This window comes from Mercurialis annua, linkage group LG1-X (assembly GCF_937616625.2).
Source record: "Mercurialis annua linkage group LG1-X, ddMerAnnu1.2, whole genome shotgun sequence".
In the NCBI taxonomy this organism is placed as follows: Eukaryota; Viridiplantae; Streptophyta; class Magnoliopsida; order Malpighiales; family Euphorbiaceae; genus Mercurialis; species Mercurialis annua.
This window is the reverse complement of record NC_065570.1, coordinates 49325581-49352924: the sequence shown is the minus strand read 5'-3', so window position 1 is coordinate 49352924 and position 27344 is coordinate 49325581. Positions and strand designations below refer to the sequence as shown.

At 40.0% G+C, this 27344-nt stretch overlaps 2 protein-coding genes across 2 annotated transcripts; one reads left to right on the top strand and one right to left on the bottom strand.

Moving 5' to 3' along the window:
* Positions 1-1033: 1033 nt before the first annotated feature.
* Positions 1034-3250, top strand: LOC126665532 (aquaporin TIP1-3-like). The gene is made up of 3 exons (XM_050358354.2): positions 1034-1257; positions 1815-2062; positions 2714-3250. Exons 1-3 carry the CDS (start codon positions 1125-1127, stop codon positions 3086-3088), a joined length of 756 nt encoding a protein of 251 aa, XP_050214311.1. The 5' UTR covers positions 1034-1124; the 3' UTR covers positions 3089-3250.
* Positions 3251-4244: 994 nt separating this feature from the next.
* On the bottom strand, positions 4245-7108 carry LOC126665534 (uncharacterized). Its single transcript, XM_050358357.2, has 8 exons — positions 6685-7108; positions 6538-6585; positions 6352-6437; positions 6027-6080; positions 5065-5132; positions 4863-4912; positions 4662-4759; positions 4245-4494 (listed from the first exon to the last, which is right to left on the bottom strand). The coding sequence occupies exons 1-8, from the start codon at positions 6830-6832 to the stop codon at positions 4387-4389; spliced, it is 660 nt and encodes a 219-aa protein (XP_050214314.1). The 5' UTR covers positions 6833-7108; the 3' UTR covers positions 4245-4386.
* Positions 7109-27344: the final 20236 nt, after the last annotated feature.

Sequence of the window (27344 nt, the reverse complement as noted above, 5' to 3'; positions counted from 1 at the left end):
AAGTTAAACTAAACGTTCCTTTTTATAAAAAAAATAATTTTTAATATTTTTATTGAATATTATATAATATAATATATTTATAAATTAATAAATAAAAATAAAAATTATGTCCTTTAGGGTCATTTTATATATAAACAGCAACAGTTAATCAAATCTCACCAAACACGTATGGTCTATCAGCTATCAGCTACCAGCCAACAGTTAATAGCTAACAGCTATCAGCTATAAGAAACAGCTGAACCAAACAGCCCCTCAATTAGTAATATATTTATATGATTATATCATTAACTTATAGTACCAAACTACCAATAAAAAAGGTTCAATGGTAAAAGTTTATTTAATTATAAAAAAAATGTAAATCAATTATAATTTAATTAATTTGCAAAAATTTATCCAATTTTTAAAAATTAATTCAATTATATATATGTGTGTCAATTAAATGTGTTTTAATTAAAAAAAATGGCAAATTGAAATGTCGCATAATTAAAATAAATTAATTTTTAAAAATATTAAATCTATTTTGAAAATTGGATAAATTGATCAAATTAGAATATAAATAACTTTCAAAAGTTTGAATATATTTTTTAAAAATAAAAGTTTTTTTTTACTTTTTAACGCCATTTTAACTAGTAAAAAAATCGTAAATCATTATAGTTAATCTTGATTATTGCCAAAAACTGAAATAGCCCGACCACCACTAACAAACAATCAATTTGTCCACATCACCATAAGTATAAACAAATCTTATAGTCGGTAAAGCAAAAAACCAACTCACCGGGCCCCATTTTCGCCACCACATTTGGTCGGTCTGATGACTGGTAAAATTCCCATCCTTCTGATTGGTCCGTCTAAGTAACATCAGCCATACACGTGGCACAACAATGATAAAACGGTGGCATTTTATATTATTACAAAACAAAGACTTGTTCTTTTTGTTCTTTTTGAAATCGAGCTATAATCGGATCGTTTGATTACACTTTCATTGCACTAGAAAAACTCCACCTGTATATATATATAACTCTCTATCAATTAAGCTTTATTACCAAGAAGCTGAGTAGCTTGGATTAGGTTTTAGAGCTCTAAGCTAAATTATAATTTTTATTTTAGATAACAGAATTAAAAATATGCCAATCAGTAGGATTGCATTTGGATCCCCGGCTGAGGCTAGTCAGCCTGATGCCTTGAAAGCAGCTTTTGCTGAGTTTTTCTCCATGCTCATTTTCGTTTTCGCCGGCGAAGGTTCCGGCATGGCATTCAGTAAGAACTTACCTTCAATGTCTTATTTTACGACACCTTTTCTGTTCTCAATTCTTCGGCATTTATATTGCATTGAAACTTACTAAATTTTTTATTTTCTGAAAAACGATTAGGAAACTTCGAAAAATTATATTAAGTCAAAAAAAAATTATATATCATAACGTTAATTGTTATGACTGACTGTATTTAAAACAATTGGGCAGTCCGTCAATTTTATAAATTAGAATAATTATATCAAGAGATCCGATGTTAATTGTTTATGTGTATTTACTTGATTGGTCCGATTAAAAAAGAGAAATTTCATAACTTTGATTGAATTGTTGTTCGAATATAATTACCCGAATATGTAAAATTGACAGATCAGACTATCTAAATTATTTTTTAAGGATATTTATCTACCTAAAGTGTCAAAATAGTGGATATTAAAAATCATTTTGTCCTATATTTATAATATATCTTTCAGTTTTGAGACAATATAGTTCTAAACATTGTACATGTTATTTGTTCAATGGTAAAAGTTTTTGTGATCTAACCATAAAGATGAATGTTTTCTGCAGACAAACTGAGCAGCGGCGGTGCAGCGACACCGTCCGGTCTAGTAGCAGCGTCCCTGGCGCACGGATTTGCTCTGTTCGTTGCTGTTTCCGTAGGGGCTAACATTTCCGGCGGGCACGTAAACCCTGCTGTTACTTTTGGTGCCTTTGTTGGTGGCCACATTTCATTCATCAGAAGTATTCTTTACTGGATTGCCCAGTTGTTCGGATCAGTTGTTGCTTGCTTGCTTCTTAGGTTCTCCACTGGAATGGTAAGCACTTTTTGTAATGTATTACCCTGTCAACCAAACAATAGTATTAGTTAGAGTTGAGCAAAAAACCGATCTAGACCGGACCAATAAGCATTTGGGCTTGGTTAAAATTGTAAAAAAAATGATTGATTTGTTTGGTTTTTGATATTGATTTAGTTTCTACCACTATTCATTTGAAGTAAATTTGAAAAAAAAAACTTATATGAACCAAATTGAACCAATAAAAATTCAAATTTTAGTTAATCTAACTGATATTTTATATGAATATTCGGTGTGGTTCATTTCAGTGTTTTAAAAACCGAATTGGTGGCTGAACCAGCAGCCTGGTTCAACCACCATATGAACTGGTGGAGTAAAATTGTAAAACAAATGGATTTAGCCTGTATGGTTCATGATCCAACATCCGGTTTAGTCCGGTTCTTCCATTCCAATCCAGCTGGAGGAAATTTCCATTTCTTTGGATGAGTTAAACCGGATAGCTAGAACCAGCCGGTCATGTTCTTAAACCACTATTCATTCTATCACTAATAGATGGTTTGAGATTTTGTTGAACCAAACCGAACGATGCACATTCCTAATCTTAAGTATATTTAATATGTTTTGATTATAAAAAGGGCTTCAAATCTAACTTCTTTTGTATTCTGTGATCAGGAAACACCTGCCTTTGCACTGTCATCTGGTGTTGGAACATGGAATGCAGTCGTTTTCGAGATTGTGATGACTTTCGGTTTGGTCTACACTGTGTATGCAACCGCGGTTGACCCAAAGAAGGGCAACATTGGTATCATTGCACCTCTAGCAATTGGTTTCATTGTTGCTGCCAACATCTTGGCTGGTGGTGCATTTGATGGTGGTTCCATGAACCCAGCAGTGTCTTTCGGACCAGCAGTAGTCAGCTGGACATGGGACAACCACTGGGTCTACTGGCTCGGGCCATTTATCGGTGCCGGTATTGCAGCCATTGTTTACGAGACCTTCTTCATGAGCCCAAGCACACATGAACCGCTTCCATCTGCAGATTTTTAAGAAATATTTGAAATAATTATATGAAATGGGAGAAGGTTGAAAAGTTGGTGGGTGGGTTCTGTTTTGTTTGAACTGTTGCATTTGGTGTTGTGGTATTGTTTGTATCTGGTTCTGTTTCTTGTTAATTGTTAAATCCTGTGAATTTTACTTCTTTCTCTTCAATCATTGAAGTATTGTCTACTTTGTTTCGGTTGATATATTCGAACCGAAACCACATTCTCAATCACCTATGTAGCGAGGGTCTAGGGACGTGCATTTGATCCAAACGAACCTAACTGTAATTTAAAATCGAAACAAACCATCAAATTTTAAAAGATATTAAATATTTCAAGCCGAACTAAAACAAGTCGGTTCGGTTTTTAATACGGTAGTGCAATTTTTTTATGAAAAAGATTGAATTTCTACACTGAGACTCAGAAACTGAGACATGAAGAATGCACCTGGAGAGTCTAGCCACTCGGGTCAAGCCTCAACAGCCGGTTGTACGAATTGAACCGAAAAAGACACCATTTTTTAATAATCTAGACTTAAGATTCAAGTCTTCCTCCCCCTCTTACGTGTGTAGCACGGAAATGTTTGAAGAACAAAAATCTGAAAAAGGTAGAAGAATTTGTTCTCTGCTGCGAGTGAGGAAGAAAAAATATCGATGGAAAGAGGAAAAATTTAGCCGCTTAGCTTATATTTTTTCCCTAAAAAGACAAAATAAAATATGGTATAAAAGTAAAGAAAAATAAGAAATCTGGCATAAAAAAAAGTCTTTATAAAAGCATGGTAAAAAAGAAAGTCATTTTAAAAAAGTGGTATTTTTAGTAAATTTTTCAAGTTAATTCATGTTATATTCTGCAGTAAGTCTATTCCAGGAGAAAAGGAACAATCTAGCAATAACCTTAGCTGGCAGTTTATTTTTAATAGGTATATAGTAAGTCTAATCCAAGACTGGTATTATATATATATATGATTGTTTCAGCTTATTAGTAAAGATAATCAGAGAATTCTAAGCCATTAAATATAGGCAGCTCTCTTACCAAGAACTCCAGGGTAGGCGTAGGTAGCTCCCCGTTTGAACTCCAGCAATCACCATAGTTCCGCATCGCACTAATTCTATGAAAAGACAACCTTCAAAAGAAGGTCATCAGCCTGTGACATGATCCTCGTCTAAAAGTCTAAACAATGTATATTAAATGCAATGGTTTTGTTAAAGCATCTTTCATGCTCAATCAAAAATCTTGGAATTCTGCACATGAGATTAATTGGTTTCTGAAACATTCATATATAAAAGCTGAAAGAACTCAAAATGTTCAATTCTTCTTCTTTATCTCTCGGTGTTTACCCAATTTCGACTTCCGTTGCTTTAACAAATGCAGGTAAAGTTTGAGCCAGAGGAAGGGGTAGCATACAAGCACGACCTGAATCAAAGATTTTCAAATGATCAAAATGAAAAACAAAAACAAAAACAACTAGATTCGAAGCAACTAAATGAGTGTCACAGCAAATTTATGTTAGAAAATATCCCCCTCTCCGAGTATGGGTAGGATTAGAAAATGACAAGCAAGCAATAAGCAGTCAGACATACCCAGAGAAAGTCATAATAGTTGAATGGGAGGGCGGAAAACAGATTAGCGTAGAGACTCTTCTTCTTTACGAATGGAAGTGCTTGGTACATGAGCCACACTGCAGAATGGTGACTGATCAGTTTGAAACTCATGAAAGACGAACAAAAAAAAGAAATTTGAGGTTTTAGTGGTGAATAGGTGCTAATGAATCTTGAACTCACTTTCACCAGGAGCAAGTCCTATAGGATATAGAACAATGAATGCTGTATACCTGGAAACAAGGCATAAGTCAAAAGAAATTTAGCTTATTTATATAAATTCTGCCCATTTATATGCGCCTCCCTACATTTGTTCGAAACTTTTTGTGTGCAGACAGGATTTTTAGACAGTAAATATTAAATAAATATACAAAGAGACATAAACCTGAGGTAATTGATCCAAGATGGGCAGATTCCAATAATGTTCAAAGCATAATGTGGATACCTAATCACCTGCATTTAAATCATGCCTAAATCATCTTCTGGACCTCATCTCAAGAGTTTAAAGCAAAGAAATGAAACAGGAAACAAAAGCAAGGATAAAAATCAGATACAACGTATTCTAGCAACTGAAGAAAAAAACATAGAAGTTAAAATAAGGAACTTAGAAAAAGGAGAAGTGTAAAAGTAAATGAAACTACTTCGAGCAGCGGATTGAGGTTATGTTTTCTTGGTGCATTTATTTTGATTAGATCAACAATATTATGTGTGCTAAAAGGTGAAAACAGAGGGAAAAGGCTGCTGAATCATCTAAACATGGAAATTTAAATGATTAAGAACACCTTCAAGCACAACCAATGCTTCTTTTCTAAGTGATCAAATAAACAACATTTACACCACCTACCATCCTATTTTCTAATGGAGCTTTCTCGTGGACAACCAGCATCACATTAACCACAAAACAAGCAAAATTAATTATGATTACATATTTAGCATGTTAGTTTATCTAGCCTCTCACTATCCTTCCCCAAGCTTGTATAGAATCAAAAGACAGTGTAATGCAAAACTTAATGTATGTAAACATGTTTGTAGAAAGCTCATTCAATTTGATCTAGTTATTCAGCAGTATATGGAAACGGATACACTGACACGGGAAACACCAAAACAGGAAATTGTGAAACAATATTTTTGGGAACATAAACGAAACGCTGAAACATTGAATTCAAGAAGTTTGTCATGCAACATAGCATGTATTCTTTCATAAAAGGACTTGATACATGGCATTATAAGCTCATGAAATAAGGCATGATTGTAGTCTGCACATCACAATCATCCAGCTCCCTGCAGATATGAAATATACCAATAAATTCTCAAATTTAAAGAAGATACAAGCTTTGACAAACCGACCTCAGACATGCTCCAAGCAAGAAACGTTATAAAAACTGATGACAAGTCCTGAACCTGCAACAAGTTAGGGAATCATTACAGCAATGTAAGCTTTAGAAAGCATTGTGCACTAACACAATTACGAATTCAAATCTATAGTTAATATAGCACCACTAATTGAGTCTGAAATACGGATATACAGTATCAGGCTCAGCTCCATATTTCTAGTTCATTTTGATTTAAATTCATTAACCATAGAAAATAAAGTCAATTCATCAAACATGAATGTGCCTATTTGCAGAAATGAAATGAAACAATTTAAGAAGAGAGAAAGATGTAATCAAACCTCGACAATATTACGAACAATGAAAACAAAATGGGTTCTTCCTCCCCATTGCATAAAAGGGAATAACACTCCGCTCGGAACAATACCTTACATTTTCAAGAAATCAAACCATATCAAAGTTAACATAGTACATTATCATTTTGTTTTTGTTACCAATTGAACATATAAAATCATAAACAAACCTACCTAGAGCTCCATGAATCACTTCCAAAAATGCAAGGATTTGCAACAAACCTAAACAACAATTCAAACAAAACAAATATAATATAATATTTTGCAAGACAGTCCAATTCCAAAAAACAAAAAGTACAAAGTTTAAAAAAAACACTTAACTGATAAGTTGTCCAGCAGAAGCATAAGCTTCAGATATTGAGTGTGTTGAAATAACACTAGTCAGAATCTTGAAGAGAGCAATTGCCCATCCAAGAGCTTGAAGAGAATTGTAAACGATGAGATAGAGCTTTGAGAGTGACAAATTCATGGCTTCTTGGGTTAATTTTTCTGATGTGTGCGATGGTGGATTTTACTAACGGAGAGTGTTCATCTGTTCATGGCTATGGCGTTGTTATTGTGTTATGTGGACCAGAATTAATCCCACAGATAACTTACTGGTGAGGAAATAGAATTACCTAACTACAACAGAGCGGGGCATTTATGAATCGATGATACTGCATGAGCTGATGACACTGACAGGATATAGCCTCTAGAGTCTGCACTTTAGTTGTTCGTCATACTTCTCTTTCAATTTCACGCTCAGCTTAATTTTTCTATTTTTCCATAATAATTTCTTGCAATTTTAACGGAACAAGTGATCAATTCACCCCTAAACATGGCACGGAATATCAAATACATCCAAGTTCGTAAAAGTGGGTCAAAAATTACCAACAACTTGGCAAATCATATAAAAAACGTCCTTAAAAGAGTGAAAATATCAAGAGAAAAATTAATAAGTACCCAACATAGGCAAACTTATTATGAAATTTACGGTTGACAAAAAAAAAATTGACAACATTAATTATTAGTTTATAAATTACACAAATAGATTAGTTAATATAACAAATACGGTGGATATGTGAGAAAGGAAAGATGGTGAATCTTTTGTAATGCTTAATTATAGCAACAGTTATGGAAAAGATCCTGATATGATACAAATAAATCTATTAAAATCCTTAATTGCTAATAAAAGACCACAGAAAACGGAGATTCAAGCAAAAGAAGAAAATCAAAAAGTCGAAAACTTGACAAAAAATAAATTTCAAGCAGAAGAAGACCTTCATAAAATCAGCCTTTCAAACGGGTAAGTGGTTTCTTGAATTAAAACAAAAAATTTCATATATATTATGCTGAAATTATCTATTATAGATGGTGAATTAGGTGTTTACTAATTATTCGAATCAGTGATGATTCGAAAACATTAGTGATTCAAAACCAACGATATAATAGTTCATCAGCTTAAAATTTGAGTTATAAGTAGTGAATTACATGTATATTGAAGAAAAAAATGTTAATGAACTTGCGTGCAATTGTTAACCTGAATGATGCATATTAACGATAATATTAAATGACATTTTTTTTTCAAGTGAACTATTAGTGTACTAATCTGAATGATGCATATTAACGATGATATTCAACTGAAAACAGGTACAAAAATTGATTACGATATTTTATTTTGCTAAATAAATAATAAGATGTTTATAGTTAACCTATAATTCACTATAAGATTACTTACAGTTAACCATTAATTTAGTTTTTTAATACTAATCATTGGAGTTTTATCAGGTACTGGACAATGACATCAAATATTGCTGAGTCTTTTAATGCAGCAATCAAATCAGCAAGGGAATTACCAGTTGCAACACTTCTGGAATATTTGAGGGTATTAGTTCAAGAGTGGAGCTACAAAAATAGAAACATAGCTTCTTATACTATGACAAAACTGACAAATAAAGCAGAAGAAGCACTTAGGGAAAACTATTCACTAGCTAGAAGAATGAAGGTAACATCAGATGTTATTTCAAATATATTTATACATTTAACTTGTAGAATACTTTTAGTAATTTTCTAGTTAACTAAAAATGTAATTAAAATGATACAGGTTATTCCATCAGTAACATGTATATACAGTGTGGAAGATGGCACAAAGACTTCAATAGTAGAACTCATTGAGAGGACATGCAGTTGTTGTAGATTCCAAAAAGATGAGCTACCTTGTACACATGCAGTTGCAGTGTTTTGCAAATACCACATGGATCCCTATCAATATTGTGCAGAATTTTTCAAAAAAGAAAATTTAGTGAAAATATATGAGGCTATTGTTTTTCCAATGCCTAGCCAAAGCGATTGGGATGACGCAGAAGACATGGAATATACCGACGTTCTTCCGCCAATAGGAAAAATTCCAGCAGGACGACCGAAGAAACAAAGATTGAAGCCATGTCATGAGAGAAAGGAAAAAAATACATGTAGCAGATGTGGAAACCGGGGGCATAACAAAAAAACATGCCGTAATCTTCCAAAGTGAAGTTAATTTTGTCATATTTCTAATTTAAGAAGAATAATGTTATTTTAGATGATTTTAAGTGATTTATTTATATTTCAAAATTGTTATCATTTTTAATAAAAAAAATTAAACCCTTACCATGTTAATTTTAAATTTTTTTAGTAATCCCTTAACTATGAGCAATTACCTATTAGTTAACTAATATGGTTTTGTTCGCCTGGAAATATTCCGGACTCGAATCTTTGAATTTATAATCGGGATCGGTTTGAGGTTTGATACTTTAACGAACCTATGCAGATATTCACAGGGCTTGTTTGGTTAAAGACACTTAACCACGTGATTTAAGAAGTAATAATCTGGGAGTCACGGACTCAGGCGAGATTAATACCGAAAACTACTCCTAAATTAAAACAATCCGGAGATTGCGGGATAAAAGCACTGGGCTTGGTTTTTGATTGATTGATTTGTTGATACAAAAATAATGAAGCTCTGAACTATTTATAGCTCCTCATAACTAAGACTCCTAATTCAATTAGGACTAAAATTCTAAAAGATAAAACACTCCTAATGAGTTACAAATTCCTAATAAGAAGAAAAAGCAATAATTAAAAGACTTTTCGTTGGGCCCGAATCCCTTGTAAGCCCACATGAAGCTCCTATCCAATAATTATTTGGGCCGGTGTAAACAATGCCCCCAACAAGCTTGAAACATTTATTTTCGGGCTTGTTCTTCACTTAATCTTCCCTTTGATACTTCCAGGCCCATCCCTGAGGCCCAAATCATTGCAGAGAAATTCTAAAGGGGTGCGCATCTATTGACCCTTCGGTACCCCCTTCATGCCACGTTGTCTCCAGCTGTCATCCATGATGTCACATCTTGGCCCCACGACCTTTCGGCTTCCTCTGATTTTATCATTTAACAAAAATACCGTCTCACTTCATCACTCACCTACTCTCTCTGCATTTATCAAGCTTTCTCTCTCCTCAGCAACCTCGAGTAATTCACCAAGTCTCTTCTGGTAAGTTTTCGCCCTAGCTTCTTTCGTCTCTGATTCGCCTCTTTTAATCATTCGCCCAATCTGAGAAGTTTTCATTTACAGTTATCATGGCTGCCCCCAACGATACCATCGCCTCCCAAGTGACCGATAAGATTACTGAGATCCGTGCTGCAGCTCCAAATACCGACTTTCAGGTAATAATAAAAACTAATGACAATCAAGAATGCGTCGGTCCAATTCTTGTCTCGCCCAGCCATCTGTGCGACATTGCTACCCCGTTCCATGAAGAAGTACCACCTCGCTTTTCACTCCCCCATCAATCGTCTATCTGGGTAAACACCATGTTCCGAAACTGGCCGACCGAACACAAGGGATACCAAGAATGGGTCACCAGACTAAAACCCCACTTCGGCCAACTATGGAAGGACATAGGTCTCTACGACATGATCAACCTATGCAAAGCAAGCAGGCCGATAGCGAAGCACTATATTATGGGTGCCTCTCTCTTTTGGTCGACCGCCGTTCATTGCTTCTGTTTCAAGTTCGGCATGATGACAGTCACTCTATTGGACATGGCGGCCATTCTCAACGTTCCAATCATCGGCGAGCGTATATCGCCCAATCTTGACGCTGAACTGCCCCCATTCAAACTGACAAAGGCTCAACGAAGCTACGGCCCCTTCATAAAACTGTTCATGGGCGAAGAACATTACAAGCCCGAGGTGAAGGAACACATTGCCTTCCTCGCCTTCTTCATAGCCAAGTTCGTCCTCTGTACCTCCTCCTTCAGAGTGACCACAGACTGCTTCACCCTGGCCGCTGCTCTTGCTGAAGGGCGAAAATGCAACATTGGGGAGTTCATGCTTGCCCATCTGTACCGAAGCCTGAATGAAATCGCCCCTCACGGCGAAAAGAGAACCTTTCAATGCCCAAGTGGGCCCCTATGGGTGTTGCAATTGTGGCTGGCCCTATACTTCCCTGAGCTCTTCGAAGTCGGCCCTCAGATCAAAGCCGAACTTTGCGGTTACCAATTAATCGCCGCTGGTACTCGCCTGCCTCACGTGTTGGACGTGTTGGAAGTTTTTACCAACTCAGTCAGGGCTTCGGCGTTGTTCTGCCCACTCCTCAACTTGAAGTATCTCCCTTCATGGTTCTTCGTCGCCTGGGATTGTGAAAATACAGATGAAGCTAAGGCCGATCCATGGGTGAAACTAGGGGGACAATACTGGGGCAGTTCTCTAAAGTCACGAAACCTTATCGCCGGTTTGGAATATAATCGTAGCAGCATTGAAGCCTATTGCCCCAATTATGTCGCCCGCCAATTCGGCTACTGTCAAGGAATTCCCTGTCCTTTGTTGATCTCCGTCAACAACCGCGGGACCTATAAACCATCAATCGAAGATTACCCTGACCTTCAGTTCATTCTTCGCCTTAACCGTGCTTATCTTCCCCCAATTTCTGAAATTTCTCGCCCTTCTCTTTCCCCTTCCTGTACCTTAGAATATGAAAGCTGGTGGGCTTCAGTTATCGAGTCTTTCTTCGACCTCTCGCCCAAAGAAATACTAAGTCTTCATAATTTTCAATTACCTCCTTTATCTCGAAACCCTACTCATGCCGATCTGTTTCTTTTGCAGGCACCAAAACGCCCCCAATTCGAAGGTAATCTTTTTCACCTCTATGAAATAGCTAAATTCGAACGCTTTTACAAATTTAAATACGACCCCCTAGATCGCCCTGGTATGAACCTTAGGATGCAGCGCCATAGGCGAATGACTAGGCATAAATATGATGAAAAAATGAAAAAGGTCTGGAAAGAACATTATGAAGTCAAATATCCCTACGAGTTTTACCTTGCCCATATTCGCCCAAAATTTAAATATAAGAGCCCACCAGTACCTAAAGTTAACATGTCTACACCCAACCCTATAAAACTTCCAAAGAAAAGGGTAAAAAAACGAAAACCCGAAATAACAAGTGAAGGTGTAACATATACCGGCATCAGATGCCCATCTGATGCTGAGGCGATAAATGAACTTGTCCGAAATGGTTATGATAGGATACCAGGTAAACAGGTCTTTTTATTCGAATTCCCCTATCGGTTTCGGCCATTATTTGCGTTCTAATTTAATTTCCTTTCAGTTGGTGTGCCTCGATGGAACAAAGGGGACGTCTTTGACACTGATGGCGAGGGGGAAGTTGAAGCGAAGAAGGCGAGACAAAAACGCCCGGCGAAAAAGCTATCCAAGAAAGAGCCGAAGGCAAAGAGGGCAAAGAAAGACACAACGGGGTCTCGTATGTTCGACCCTGTTCCTAAGGAAGCCCCGTCTCAACCCAGCGCCCACTCTTCTTCCAGGGGCGACACAGAGACGGCCGATGATCAGACCGGCGACGAAGGTCGTTCAATTCAACGGTCTTTATCCCAAAAGGCCCCTTCAGACGCCACCCCTTCTGAGACAACCCCTACAGTATCTCAGATGCTGGCTTTCTCACCGCGGCCGACGCTGCTATCGCCGCTGAGTTCGTCTCTGGCCAATTTACCGGCGCGCCTTGATGCCCAAAAGACTAAGGTAGCCCTTATCGATTACTTGTCTTTATGATAGTAAATCCGCAGCTGATATTTTATTGTGGCAAAACTTGGCAGATCCCTGATGACACACCCGCTGATCAGGACGATGTGGCAGCTAAGGCAGCGGCGTTCCTGGATTCTGATAGTGACGAAGAGGATTCGCCCCTCCCAAAAAGTGAGATGCGCGAAGTGACCAGCAGTTCCACCGAGAACTGGGGCGATCATCTGGACGTCATTGCAGAACTGAAGTCCCAAGGCACTACTCTTTTCAAATCGCCCAAGGATCTCGAGCGGCTTCAGAAGTCGGCAACTGCCTTGGCCGATGCTCCTCCAGAAGTTCTCAGTGAGAAAGCTCGAGGTGCAATGGTCAAGCTCTCTGCGTCGCTCCCAGCTTTCCGGGCGATCTATGCTGAATCGACCACTATACAATCCAACTATGATGAGCTGATCGCCCAGGAGAATGCTGCCAAGGAAAAGCTGGAAGGGTTGAAGGTGAACGTGAAATCGGCTGTCTCAACCCTTAAATCTCGCCGCGATAACGCCAAGGATTTGAAGGCCAAAGTCGCCGCCTTAAAGCTGGAGCTGGAAAACGAGGAGAAAGCCATTGCCGAGCTCGAAGTGTTGATGGACAAGGACCTTCTTGAAGGCGTTGGTGTAAAGAAGAATCGAAGCGAGCTGAAGCAGGGCCTTGCCAACCTGAAGCCTAAGGTAGCTGAAGCTCGTACCCAATTCAACACCCTTCGCAGCGAGCTGGGCGACATATTCAGCCATTTTTGAAGTTTTATAAGTTCGGAACAATTTATATCGTTTAATTTCTGTAATAGTTTTGAATTTTAATACTATTTGATCGGCCTTGTGGCCGTATCTTGTTACAATTTGACAATGTTCCGGTTTTGTATTTTAATCGGCCAGGTAGCCGAAAGTTTCACTTTCTGTTTGCATTTTAATCGGCCTGTGGGCCGTATCTTGCTTTTGCTGCAATTTTAAAGTTTATTCGGCCATAGAGCCGAAAGTTTTACCCTATATTCGCATCTTGTTTGATTATTTTCATTTTATCGGCATATAGTTAGTCCGATTCGAAATAAAATAATTACATGTTGAGAAAAACGGAGAACCCGTTGAAAAAACTCAATCAGTGCGAACACGCCGAATTCCTAAGTGGTATGATCAAATAATCGGCGATTAATAATAATTGTAACATTTCAGGATGCTTGCAAGTTTACAAACAGCACTACTCTTCGTCGGCTCCAAATAACTGACGGTCTACGCCCTCCCAACAGCTAGGAACGTATTTTTTTAGGAACTGACCGTTGATCGCCCTGTCGTGTTCTTCCCCATCAATGTCTGCCAACAAATAAGCACCGCCTGTTAACTTGTTGACCACGACAAAGGGTCCTTCCCAGTTCGGGCTCCATTTGCCAAGCCGAGTGTCTTTGTGGCCGATAGGTAAGACTGCTTTCCATACTATATCGCCTATGGTAAAAACTTTCCGTTTTACCCGCTTGTTGTAAGCTCTCTCGACCCTTCTTTTCTGGGCTTCTAAGTGATCCAACGCCGTCAGACGTTCTTCGTCAAGGTCCAGAGAGTCTATCACCATTTTGTCAAAGTAGTCTTCCTTGGATAACTCGCATTGGTATCTGCGGCGAGTAGACGTGACGGTCAGCTCCATTGGCAACATCGCGTCGTAACCATAGACTAATCTGAACGGCGAAGTCCCAGTAGCCGACTTCTGACTGGTTCTGTTCGCCCAAACAGCTTCTGATAAAAGCACATGCCATTGCCTTGGGTTTTCTTCGATCATCTTTTGAACAATGAGCTTGATGGCTTTGTTCGTGGCTTCGGCTTGTCCGTTGGCCTGGGCATAGTAGGGTGTTGAGTGCAACATCTTTATCTTCATTTGGGAGGCCCACCAACTTATATCGCTTCCTGTGAACATCGTCCCTTGATCTGTGGTTATGGACTCGGGCAAGCCGTGTCGGTGGACGATGTATTCTTTGAAGAACTTGATCACCGCTTCTTGTGTTGGTGACTTCAAAGGTTTAGCTTCGACCCACTTGGTGAAGTAGCAAGTGGCGATAATCACAAAGGCATGACCATCAGATGAGCCGGGGTATACTTTTCCTATCAAGTCGACCGCCCATCCTCTGAATGGCCAAGGTTTGATGATGGAGTGCAGGTCTTCGGCCGGGACGTGTTGTATTGGGCCGAATTTCTGACAGGCTTCGCAACCTTTAGCATATCTTATGCAGTCTTGTTCCATTTTCGGCCAATAAAAGCCGTATTTATGGATGAGCCACCTCATTCTGGGACCTGCCTGGTGGGCGCCTGCTATACCTTCGTGTACCTCGGCCATAGCAAGCATCGCCTCTTTCGGACCGATGCATCTGAGGAGTAGCCCTTCAAAGCCCTTCTTATATAATTCGCCGGCTAAGACCACATAATTAAGAGCTAACGTCCTCAATCTCCTATTCGTGGCGTCTGGTTTTTCGAACCACTTTAGGAGCTCGTCCCTCCAATCTTGGGTGACGTCCAGCTGGTACACCGAGAACTGTCTTTCGTCGATCGTGATGCCCCCGGTGTGGAGATTCGGTGCTTCCCTCTCTATGGTGTCGAATTCTCGGTTTACCTTGTAACCGCTCCCGTGCTGAGCTAGGTCGTTTGCAACGCCGTTATCGGCCCTCTCCGTGTATTCTATTCTCGTGTCTTGGAAGCCTTCGATCAGGTGTTTCGCCTTGTTGCAATACCTCACCAATAGCTCGGACTCGCATTTAAATTCTCCTGTCACTTGTTTAATGACTAGCAGAGAATCTCCTTTTACACTGATCTCCCGTGCTCCTAGCTCGGCTAAAATCTCAAAACCGAATATGAGGGCCTCATATTCTGCTTGATTGTTGGTGCATTCGAACTGGAGTCTGAATGATAGCTGGTAGGATGCCCCCAAGGGTGTGACGATGTGTACTCCCGCGCCTGCCCCCTGGCTTGTTCTGGATCCGTCGAACCACATCTTCCACACGTCGGCGTCGAAGAACGCGATGTCTACTTGATTAGGTGTCTCTTCCTTGAGGGTAATGCCAGGGTGATCGGCCAAGAAGTCTGCCAATACTTGTCCTTTTACAGCTCTTTGAGGAACGTACACCAATGTGAATTCGGACATTGCAATCGCCCATTTTCCAATCCGATTCCTCAGGTATGGCTTTGATAAGATATACTTAATGATATCGGTCTGGGATAATACATACACTACGACCGGTAACATATAGTATCGCAGCTTGCAGCATGTGAAGTACAGGCATAGACACATTTTTTCTATGTCGGTATAGCGAATCTCTGTGTCCGTCAATCCTCGGCTTAAGTAGTAGACTGCTCTCTCGACCCCATCGTCCTCTTGGGCGAGCATACATCCTAGGGACTCGTGTGCAGCCGATAAGTATAGCAACAACGGCTTATTCGGCTTTGGAGGGGTCATGACCGGAGGTTTCGCCAAGTAACCTTTCAAATCGTCAAACACCCTCTGCTGCTCGTCCGTCCATATCCACTCATCGGTCTCTTTTCCCCTCAGCAAAACACTCCAGCTGCGAAGTCGGCCTGCTGTGTTTGCGTGGAAAATTTCCAGACACGCGAATCTTTGAATTTATAATGGGTTCTGTATGGAAGTATGCTTTAGACCGAAATTTAGTCAGAAAAGTGTGTTGTTTTAAATAGATCGTCCAAAATTTAAACCGAAACTTAAACCGAAACTTTTTATTATAAATCGGCTTAATCTGTTCTTTCATATATTGAATTTTTGACCGAAAATATAGTAAAAAGTAAGTTGTACCTCGACTAAAAATTTCATTCCATTTTCCATGAATCATTGACCGCGACACATACCTTGGTAGATTCTTAACAATCAATTCGGCATGACTTATCAAGGCGAATGGTGATCGGCCTTGCCTCTCGGTGTTTTCATCATCAGCAATATCGGTTTGTACAAAATCCGATGGGATTTGGCCCCTTAAAAGGAATGGAGATCGCCCATGCCCCCCAGTATCGTTGACTTGCCTAGAAATATCATCCTTGATATCATCAAGGTTAATACTAATATTAGGATCATCATTGATGTAAGCTTCTTCGGTCTCAGCATCACTAACGTCAAGATCGGCGTCGATGTCATCATCGGTGTGGATTTCATCAACATTATCAATCTCTCTAGTAGAGATTAAAGAAAACTCGGTGATCTCGTAGTCATAGGCTGGCTCTTTGATCTGTTCGCCTCCTAACACCTTAGCAAGATTATTTATAGCCGAATTTAATTTATTAAAATCGGCCATGATCTCCCTTTGGATAGCAGCACGTTCGGCTCTCATATTCTCTATGATCACCGATAGTTGACTCGAATAATAAGACATGATTTGATCAAAACTATGATCGCACCACAGCTTGCAAAGAGTCTGAATTTGACCGATGAGCCTCTGGAGCTGCTTCTTGGTTTTGGGTGGTTCAGCATTGATAATCGCCTTGGCTTTGTTCTTATCTATTTCTACTCCCCGCTGGTGAACCAAGAAACCCAAGAAGTTTCCAGCCGACACGCCGAACGCGCATTTCAGAGGATTCATTTTTAACCCATTACGTCGTATACGCTCGAAACCTTTCCGGAGATCGGCCAAATGAACTTCGCCGGTGTTTGATTTGATTACGACGTCGTCGATGTATACCTCAAGGCATTCAAGGCCTCTGAACATCTTGTTCATCGCCCTCTGATATGTTGCCCCCGCGTTTTTCAAGCCAAAAGGCATCACGACCCATTCGTACGCTCCGATCGGCCCGGGGCATCTAAAAGCCGTTTTGGAGATGTCCTCCTTGCTGATTGGGACTTGGTTGTACCCAGAATGTGCATCAAGGAAACTGAGTATCGTGTGTCCAGCTGCCCTGTCGATCAGCATATCGGCTACAGGCATCGGGTATTCATCTTTGGGTGTGGCTAAGTTGAGATTCCGAAAGTCTACGCATACTCGTAGCTTCCCATTTTTCTTCATGACCGGCACGATATTAGAGAGCCATTCGGTGTATTGGGCTTCCCGAATGAACTTGGCGTCTTCCAGCCGCTTAATCTCATCTTGTATGAGAGTATCCACTTCCCTGGACATTCGCCGGGGAGGTTGCCGAAATGGCCGAAACCCACTTTTTAATGGAAGCTTATGTTCGGCGATATCAGGATCAAGGCCCGGCATTTCCTCGTATGACCAAGCAAAACAGTCGCGGAATTCCATGAGTAGGGCGATCAGTTGCTCTCTGAATCCTTCGTCCAGTCCTGCGTTGATGTATATGGGTTTAGGCGATTCCTCTGTCCCCAGATTGATTTCGAGGAGATCGTCCTGTACTTGGGCGGGATCATCTTCTAACTTCCCGGTTGCCAATCGTATGTCCCCAATCCGCAGCGATCCTGTTGGGTCTTGCTCCTGGTCTTCATAGATGCATTCGGCCGAATCAATATCGTACAGCGAGGTTAACTGTCTGATTTTCTCCCTCAATTCTTTATGTCGTGCTATCATTTTGAATCTTTGAGGATGGTGGATCGGCCTTTGCCCCCGAGGGTCAATGATACCGGCCGATCCGAGTTAACAAGCAAGCGAGGAACGCTCGTTTCTCCTTTCGAACTAAGGGATTGTATGTTCCGCACCTCTTCGTCGTACAAACGTGCTTCGAGTACGTTATGGTCCTCGCCGAAGGGGTTGGGGTCACCCTGCACAACTTCGGCCTCGCCGTCGTCTCGCCATATGAAGAGCATCTGATGCATAGTTGAGGGTATACACATGTTGGAGTGTATCCAATCGCGACCGAGCAAAATGTTGTAGTTGCTCCGGGCGTTGACCACGAAAAACCCTTCTTCGGTTTCTACTCGCCCTACCTTAATTCTGAGGGTAATGTACCCCTCGGCCGGCGTCTCGCCTCCTGCGAAGTCAGTCATGTAAACGTCGGTCGGGTCGAGCTGATCCCGCGTTATGCCCAATTTTTTGAGCATTTTCGCCGGTAGTATGTTGACGCCAGCCCCGTTGTCGATGAGGACTCTGTTAATCGACACCCCGTTTAGATCGGCCTTGATGTATAATGGCCGAATATGCCTGGTCATCCTTGTTGGAGGTTTACTGAGGGATACTACCGCGGTATCATCGGCGCTATCTCCTTCTGGTACGATTACATCGCCTTCCAACGTTGCCTTCTGCCCTGGTTTACTTCTGTATGAGTTGGGAAGCGTAACCACTTTCACTCCGTATTCGTCCCTTACCACCGGGACCCAGGCTTTCAATATGCCTTTCTTGTGCGAAACGACGACCTCGCGGTCTTTGGGCAATCTTGCTTTAAGCTGGCCATCGTGGTGCGATACCAGTACGTCCTTGTAGGACGATCGGCCGCAAGAATCTTCATCATCCTTGTGAACTACCGCCGCAGCAGACACATCGGCCGCTTGTTTTTCGATCTTCGGCATCCATACCTTTCTTACCTTGGCATTTCGCCTTTCAGGTGATTTGGTGTCCGCGTCGGGTTGGTTCCTTGCCCCCAGTCTCTCGGTTATTGGCCTACTTCCGTGCTGCTCTCTGGGAGCCGAATCTGCCCCGTGATTCGCCCGCGACTCTTGTCGCAGCCTTTGCATTCGCCTCTTCTGGGTTTTCGTCATACGAGGGGTCTCCTCCGTTGGCCGAAATATCCTCTTGAAGACATTAGTGGTAGGCCTCCGTTGCGGCTCATGCCTCTGCCACTGTTCTGTGGGCGATTTTGGTTTAAAGGTCTTGGGATGCTTCCTCGTGTTATCGCTTCCCTTGACTTTAAAGCACGTACTGCATGATGGGCACGTCATATCTGCAGTAGGCGAGTTATATCGCTTCCTCTTCTGTTGCTGAGATTGCCTTTTTTCTCCTCGCCATTTAGAACCGTCGGTCTCTACTCTCGGCTTGGGTCTTCTTGGATTCCACTTACTCCTTATCTGCCCTTGCTCTAAGTAGCTATCAAAGTGAGGCCGAACTGTGTTAATAGACACGTATTTGGCATCGGCCTCTTTCTTTGTTGGGAACAAAAGCTTCCCTTCGTTAATTGCCTTCTGAACCACGTTTCTGAAGTTTACGCAGTTGTTCGTGCTGTGCCTCCAGGAATTATGGTACTTGCAATAATCCTTACCGACTAGCTCTTCCGACGGTGGAATCGTATGACCTTCGCTTAAGGCAATCTGCCCATCTTTCAACAGGGCATCGAATATGTCGTCGGCTTTAGTCAAGTCGAATGAATACTCTTTTTGTACCACCGCGGTCTTATTCCTTTTAACAAAGCCAGGCTTTCGCAAGGCCGAACATTCCAGGGGTTTTGTTCCCAAAAATTCGGCCATGTTGACTTCATCCTCGGAACCACTATCCTCGCTATCGGACACCAAGGCCACGTCAAGCTGGTCTTTGTAATAGGTCCCTTTAGATGCGCCTCTCCTCTGTTCTTTTTCCTGGAGGAGTCTTTCGTAGCTCGTCACCCTGTTCGTTAGCTCGAACAAATCACGAAACCTGTGGCCCTCGAAGTGTTCCCTCATGGCGAAACTCATCCCTCTTACCACCATAGGTACGCAATCGGCCTCTGACATTTTGGTGGAGCACCTAGTCCTGAGATTTCTAAATCGGCCGATATACTTCTCTGCCGACTCACTCGGTAGCTGTGAGATTCGGGCGAGGTCAGCTAGGGTGACATCAGGTGGTGCTCTGTAAAACTCTTCATGGAAGAGGATTTCGAGATCCTTCCATGTGTCCACCGAATTGGGCGACAATCTAGAGTACCACGTGAACGCCATTTTCGTCAAAGAACTGGCGAAAAGCCGGAGCTTCCAGAAATCGTGAGCGGCTGCTTCGCCGCATTGGGCTGAAAACCTGGCGACATGTTCAACCGTCGATTGGCCCTTCTCCTCGCCCGAAAACAAGCTGAACTCTGGCACTTTATACCCCCTTGGGAAAGGATATAACTTGTCGATCCAGTCTGGATACGGTTTCATGTACGATGGGCGAGGCATAGGTCGAAGGTCCACCCCGAGCCTTTCTAGCATGTCCACGAGTTGCCCTTGATTGTATATACTTGGATCGCCTCCTTCGGAGTACGATCGCTCGCCCGTGTTGGGCTCCTGTATGTTGGCTCCAGTAGCTTCCCCCTGTGGTCTAGCCTCGCCTTGTGGGTTGGACGAGCTTGCTCCCGGATGATCGGCCCTTCCTGAGAACTCGGCCTCGTTCCTTGTTAAGAGCTTAACGGAACCATATGTATACCCCATCTTGTTGGGTTGTTGTTCGGCCGAACCACCTGGTTGACCAAAACGGCTCGGTGTTTGGTTCTGTTCGGCCCTTCTGTGCCCTTGATCGGCCGCGGATTGCCCAGAGAATAATCGCCCTAGGTTCTCCATTGCCTTGTTGAGGCCATCTAAGTTCCCTTGGATCTGCCTCTGGACCGACGTTTGGTCGGCCATGATGTTCCTCATCACTTCGGACATCTGATGCATAGCACCGTCGAACATTTGCTTGTTCTCTTGTGCTATTTCGCCCCTCATGGCCGAGAAGTCGGCCTGTGATAAAGAAGGGCGAGAAGGAGGAAGCTGGCGTGAGTAGTCCATGTCATCGGTCGCGTCGTCGACCTTGTCCTTAGGTAGGCTCCCCTCGGCGTCCGTTGTATTCGGCGCCTTGCTTGATTGGTTCACCTGTTTGTCCTTGGCCATGGTTTCTGCTCTATCCGAATCTGATTCGTCTACTATGTCACCTTCCTTCCGTTGTTGTCGGCGTATAGACCGAGCGTGCCTGGAATCGTCTTTAAAGTCCGTTTTTGTGCTAACCATAAACTGGTCCCCAGTGGAGTCGCCAAAAGATGTTCGCCTGGAAATATTCCGGACTCGAATCTTTGAATTTATAATCGGGATCGGTTTGAGGTTTGATACTTTAACGAACCTATGCAGATATTCACAGGGCTTGTTTGGTTAAAGACACTTAACCACGTGATTTAAGAAGTAATAATCTGGGAGTCACGGACTCAGGCGAGATTAATACCGAAAACTACTCCTAAATTAAAACAATCCGGAGATTGCGGGATAAAAGCACTGGGCTTGGTTTTTGATTGATTGATTTGTTGATACAAAAATAATGAAGCTCTGAACTATTTATAGCTCCTCATAACTAAGACTCCTAATTCAATTAGGACTAAAATTCTAAAAGATAAAACACTCCTAATGAGTTACAAATTCCTAATAAGAAGAAAAAGCAATAATTAAAAGACTTTTCGTTGGGCCCGAATCCCTTGTAAGCCCACATGAAGCTCCTATCCAATAATTATTTGGGCCGGTGTAAACAGGTTTTAAAATTTATTGTTAATTCCTTAAGTGTGTGTAGTTAACTATTAGTTAACTAGTATGGTTTTTAATAGATATTTATTAATTTTGTATAAATATTCTTTAAACATAAAAAGTCTTAGTTAACTAATAGTGACATATAAGATAACTTGTAATAAACAACAATTTAAAAAAATGTACGACATAATTTAAATAAAACAGATAATATATAACAAAATACAATATATGATTGAATAACGAATGTTTGCAAAAAACAAGGTCGGATAAAAAGAGTTAAACACCTATTAATGTTGTAAATCTAAAAAAAAAAAAAAAAAACAATTCCAATGTGTAAAACAGAGTTAAATTCTGATAACGCCCTTCATCTTTGGTTTGGGTTCCACCTCCTCATCGATGTCAGTGTTGTTATCATGCTTCATGGTTGCATACTTAAAAAACAGATACGCAATCCGTTCACGATGGCTCTCAATCAAAAACTCTGATGGAATTGGTTGACTTTTCCAAATTTTGAGGTGACAAAATTTTCTTAATATTTGATATAACATTTACCCCTTCAAAAATGTTGAACCTTGACTGAAAAATGTTCATTAGGCTTGATAAAGTAGTCCCCATCCTACAAAGAAAACAATTAACAAACCATTAATGATATTAACTTATTAATAAACTGTAACATAATGTAGTCTAGTTAACTAATAGTTAACCATCAGTGACCATATAGTTATACATAAGTTATTTAAAACTTACTCAGATTTAACAAAAAGCAACAGAACACAAAAAACATACTTCATACACACTAGATTGAGAATAAAAAAGATTAATACATCATTATAAGTTAACCCTTAGTTCCAATATAGTTATCAGAACACAAAAAACATACTTCATACACATTAAATTGAGAATAAAAACAGATTAGTAATCATTATTAGTTAACCCTTAGTTCCCATATAGTTACATACCCACAAAAAAGATAATTCATACACATTAAATTGAAATTAAAAAAAGATTAGTATATAATTATTAGTTAACCCTTAGTTCCTATATAGTTAAATACAAACTCACAAAACACCCAAATACCAACTCATTAAACAACAATAAAACAATTAATTGAAAAAAATAAATAATAAACACCATCAATTAAAGAAATCACAAAGTTAATTGGTACAAACACTAACCCTAATATAGCGAGAAGGAAGAGCAATTTTGTTGTCCTTTTTGTTTTTGTTATCACTGACAGTCTCAAAATCATTGTCACTCTCTTCTTCATCATTTTGAAGCCTACGTTGCTTGCTGGTTGAAGGAATATCTTTGAAATCAACCTTCCTTTTGGTTGCAACAACTTTCGACTTCATAGGCGGGTTTTTCTTTGATTGAGATTTAACGGTAGACGATTTGGAGGTGGTAGCCCTAGTATTCGCCATTACAAAACTGATTCAACCTACATTCAAAATGTTTTTGGTAATTTTTGGTTAATTAGAAAATGTGCTAAACGGTTCCGAAAATCTAGAGAAAATCTTAAGTAAAAGGAAAGTAACGGATTGATCGTGGATGTTGCTGCATTAATGGCACCGTATTTGTCAATTTTAAAAACTTGTTTGTGTGAAACTTATCTTGTTAAATCAAAAAAAAAGTTTGTACCCGTAAAAAGTTAAAATGAATTTGGTCACCGTATAAATTATAATATTTTAGCCCAAAACAGTATATGGGCTAATTTTCTCAAATATCAACCCTCTAAACTTCACAAAATCGGATCAATCTACCCCCCACCCACCCTAGCCCAGCCCAGCCCAGCCCACCCACACACACTTCCTACAGGAAACCGCCGCACCTGTCAAAAACCGTTGTCGACTTCGACACCAACACTTCGGCAGCCACCACCACTACTGGAATTCTTTTTTCGACAGATGTGTTCTTTTAAAATCAACAAATATGTTATTTGCGGGAAGAACATACATCTTCTCCTAGTGAAGAACGTCTGTTCTTCGTGAAGATGTTTGTAAGCGGAGCGGGGTTCAGAGATGTTCCCCGTTGACCTCTATTCTGAAAAGATTTTGAAAAATATGGAGTCGTCACGTAGCTTATCTAGGAATGTCTTTTCTATAGACTAGATAACCTCACTCGCTTATGGGTGAGATTATCGTACACCGGACCGAAAGACAAGGTTCGTGGACATTTTACCGAAACATGTGTACTTGCTTTATCAGTTACGTTATTATCTACTGGGCATATTCGAGTTATATCTCATCTCAATATTCATACAGTTCATGGTATAAATTGTGGAAATTTAAACACAGATGAAAGCGGTAAAGGGCTCAATTTAGGACGCGCATATGACTCGATTCTGGCATGTGAGGCAGGTAGAAAATACTCCTAGACATACATTTAACCATGGAGTTTTCTATCATATACTCCCTCCGTCCACAATTGATAGGCTGATTTGAATAACACACATATTAAGAAATTTAGTTAGTTTAGTTAAAATTTCACTAACTACCTATAATACCCTTAACCAATAGTAATTTACATCAAATACTTTTTATTGTACTTCACGCATTCAATTATCGAAATATGCAGAGCACTATGAAGTGTAGAAATTTGAATCAACACAACATTCTTGGTTTTTCTTAAAAGCATTTCTGACCAGTAAAGACACTACACTTGGAAAATTAATTCAATGATGCTAGAGTTAGAATTTATGGTAAATATAATCTCAGCACATAATGAGTATTGAAACCATCAACTACTATTAATGCATTTATCAAAACTACAACCAAATTTAATATAGTTGACTATTCCAAATATAACCAAGGATATTTTAGACAATTCTCTGATTAACTAACTTCTATATAAGGAAATCAGCCTATAATTTGGGACAACTAAAAATAGAAATCAGCCTATCAATTGTGGACGGAGGGAGTATCTGATAGGCTTAATTACTTAAAAATCACCCACCTTGAATTTTTTTTCGTTTATACACTGACTTAGGAAAAAATTCATTTATACCCTGACGTATGTGTTTATGTTTCACCTCTACCTCGAGGCACTAAATTAACATCTTTTCATTTAGAAAAAAATTTAAAATAGTCCTTCATTTAGAGAAAAATTCATTTCTAATTAAACTCTAATTAGCTTAGGTTAAAAATGAAGAACTATTTTAAACTTTTTTCTAAATGAAAAGAGGTTAATTTAGTGCCTCGGGGTAGAGGTGAAACATAAATACATACGTCAGGGTATAAATGAATTTTTTTCTAGGTCAGGGTATAAACGAAAAAAATGTTCAAGGTGAGTGGTTTTTAAGTAATTAAGCCTATTTGATAATAGCTGGTCTGAGTCATTTTACATGCACAAAGTCTAAAACCAAATTTCTATGTGTGATTCCTTTTATTATTTAGTCATCTTAAATAACCTATACAACCTTTATTTATATTTTCATGGCAGTCCTAAGATGTCTAGGTGATATGCTAGATTTGATTGGTTTTGATTACTAAATTAACGTAGTTAGTCTTTTAGCATGTTAATGATTTGATTTGACATGCTTTTGGAAAGCTGTTTAAACAGTTTCAACATACACAAAAGGTAGGTGATAAACATACAAGGTTAAAGATACTTTTAAACCTTGTAGACCAGAGTGTCTGTCACTCGATGCAATTTGAATGTCAAGGTGGTCTGAATTGGAACTCAATCTGAATACATAAGTCCTTTGTCTTGTCGATACAGATCCAATGGCTCAAACCAGGATTGATTCTGAGTTCAAACGAACCCGGAATCCCTTCTAGAAGTGGTTGGTTTTGTCAGTTGTGGGCTTCAGGGCCCGGTTGGCTTGGAATGTTACAAGTTTGGGCTTTGAGGCCTGAATTAAATTGGAACAGGCCCATTACACATCAAATTATAATTTTACAACTAATTCAGTACACGTGGGCTCAATTCCGAGTTCAAATGAACCCGAAAACACGAATATAAGTTTGGAATTGTTTCTAAAAGATTTGGAAAACATTCTGGATTGAAGAGCTGAAGGCCACCATAGCGCCATTCTGAACAGGCGGCGGCGCCAGTTCTAGGGGGGGTCATCGGTTTGTCGTTTTGGCTCGAGATTCATGCAAAAAACACTCGAAAAACTCATAAAAACACATAAGAAGCATATTGGCGTGCACTATAATAAATATACAACTAATAAAACATCATAAATTAGCTAAATAATGTATTTTTAATGTGTTTAACGGAAATGTGAATGAAGAATATGTTCATGGCAAGCAAAAGCATAAAACAGTCCTAGCATGCGTTCCAGGAATCAGAATTGAATGAAATCTAAAATTGAGTTACAACACGTATTGAAACAGCCCTACACATGCTTCTAATCAAATTTTCATGGCAATCATGGCAAAGATACTAAACAAAGCAATTATGGCAATTTATGACAAAAATAAATAAAACTATCTAAACATGCATCCTAAACACATCAAATTAACAGTTCTAATTAATATGACATGTGAAGCGATAAGAAGCTATTAAGGGTCCTAGGTCCATATCTTTTAAGGCAATGGCTAAACAAAAGAGATACATATCTCCCCAAAAAGCGACTGCCAACTAAAATGGAGACACACATCTCCTAAGAATAACAACAAAACAATACAAAATGCATACCCTGAAAGGCAACAACAAAACAAGGGAGGAACAGAGCCAGCAAAGAAAACAACAGGCACAAAAGAAAAACGCTCCATAAAGCAATAATTATGCAACGAGAAAATACAACACAAAATTAAGCAACATACAAGCAAAACAAGACAAATCGGATACACAAACCAAAAACAAATCAAAGAAGTATTATTAAAATACATGTGCAGCACAGAAGGAGGCCACACTCTTCAGAAACTACAAAAAAATAACAAAAATAAAAGAAAAGAAACAAAAAAATAGCCAGATTGAATCCACAATCAAACACCACGGGTAGAAAAAGGCAAAGAACCGGCCACCGAAGATGAGGGAGCAAGGAAAACAGCAGCAGAGGAAGGGATAGGAGAAGTCGAACCCACGGATAATGCCAAAATAGGAGACACACCCCAGGGAGAAGGAGAAGCGCAAACTGACGCCTCAATCATAGACTTTTGGGCAGCCAAGGCGGAGAGGCACATGTTAAAAAACTAAGCCAAATCAACATAAAGGAAGGAAAGGTCCGCCACCAGATACTCCTTCAAAATAACCGATTTAATAGACCGGCGGTAATGTTGAAACAATAAAGGAACTAAATTAGTAGCCTCCACTAGCTGGTTCTCCAGGGCCTGGCGGTACAGCTCCAAACGAGAGCGCTCCGCCTCCACTTCAGCTTGATCCAAACAAGCGTTGTTCAGAGCGGCTTCCAGGTCCACAACATGATTCTCCCGCGACCGAGAATCATTTTATAATAACTCCACCTGTTTGCCCCGCTGGTCAAGTTGCTTCCCTAACGAGGTAGCAAGCACGGTCTTTTCACGAAGATCAGTCCTTAAAGATTCATTGGAAGCCTTCAAAGAAATGATTTCCTCCGTCTGATGATGGCTCGACTCTCGTAGCCTCTTCAAAGTCGCGAACATCTGTTCAAACTGAGAGTCCACCTTTGACCGT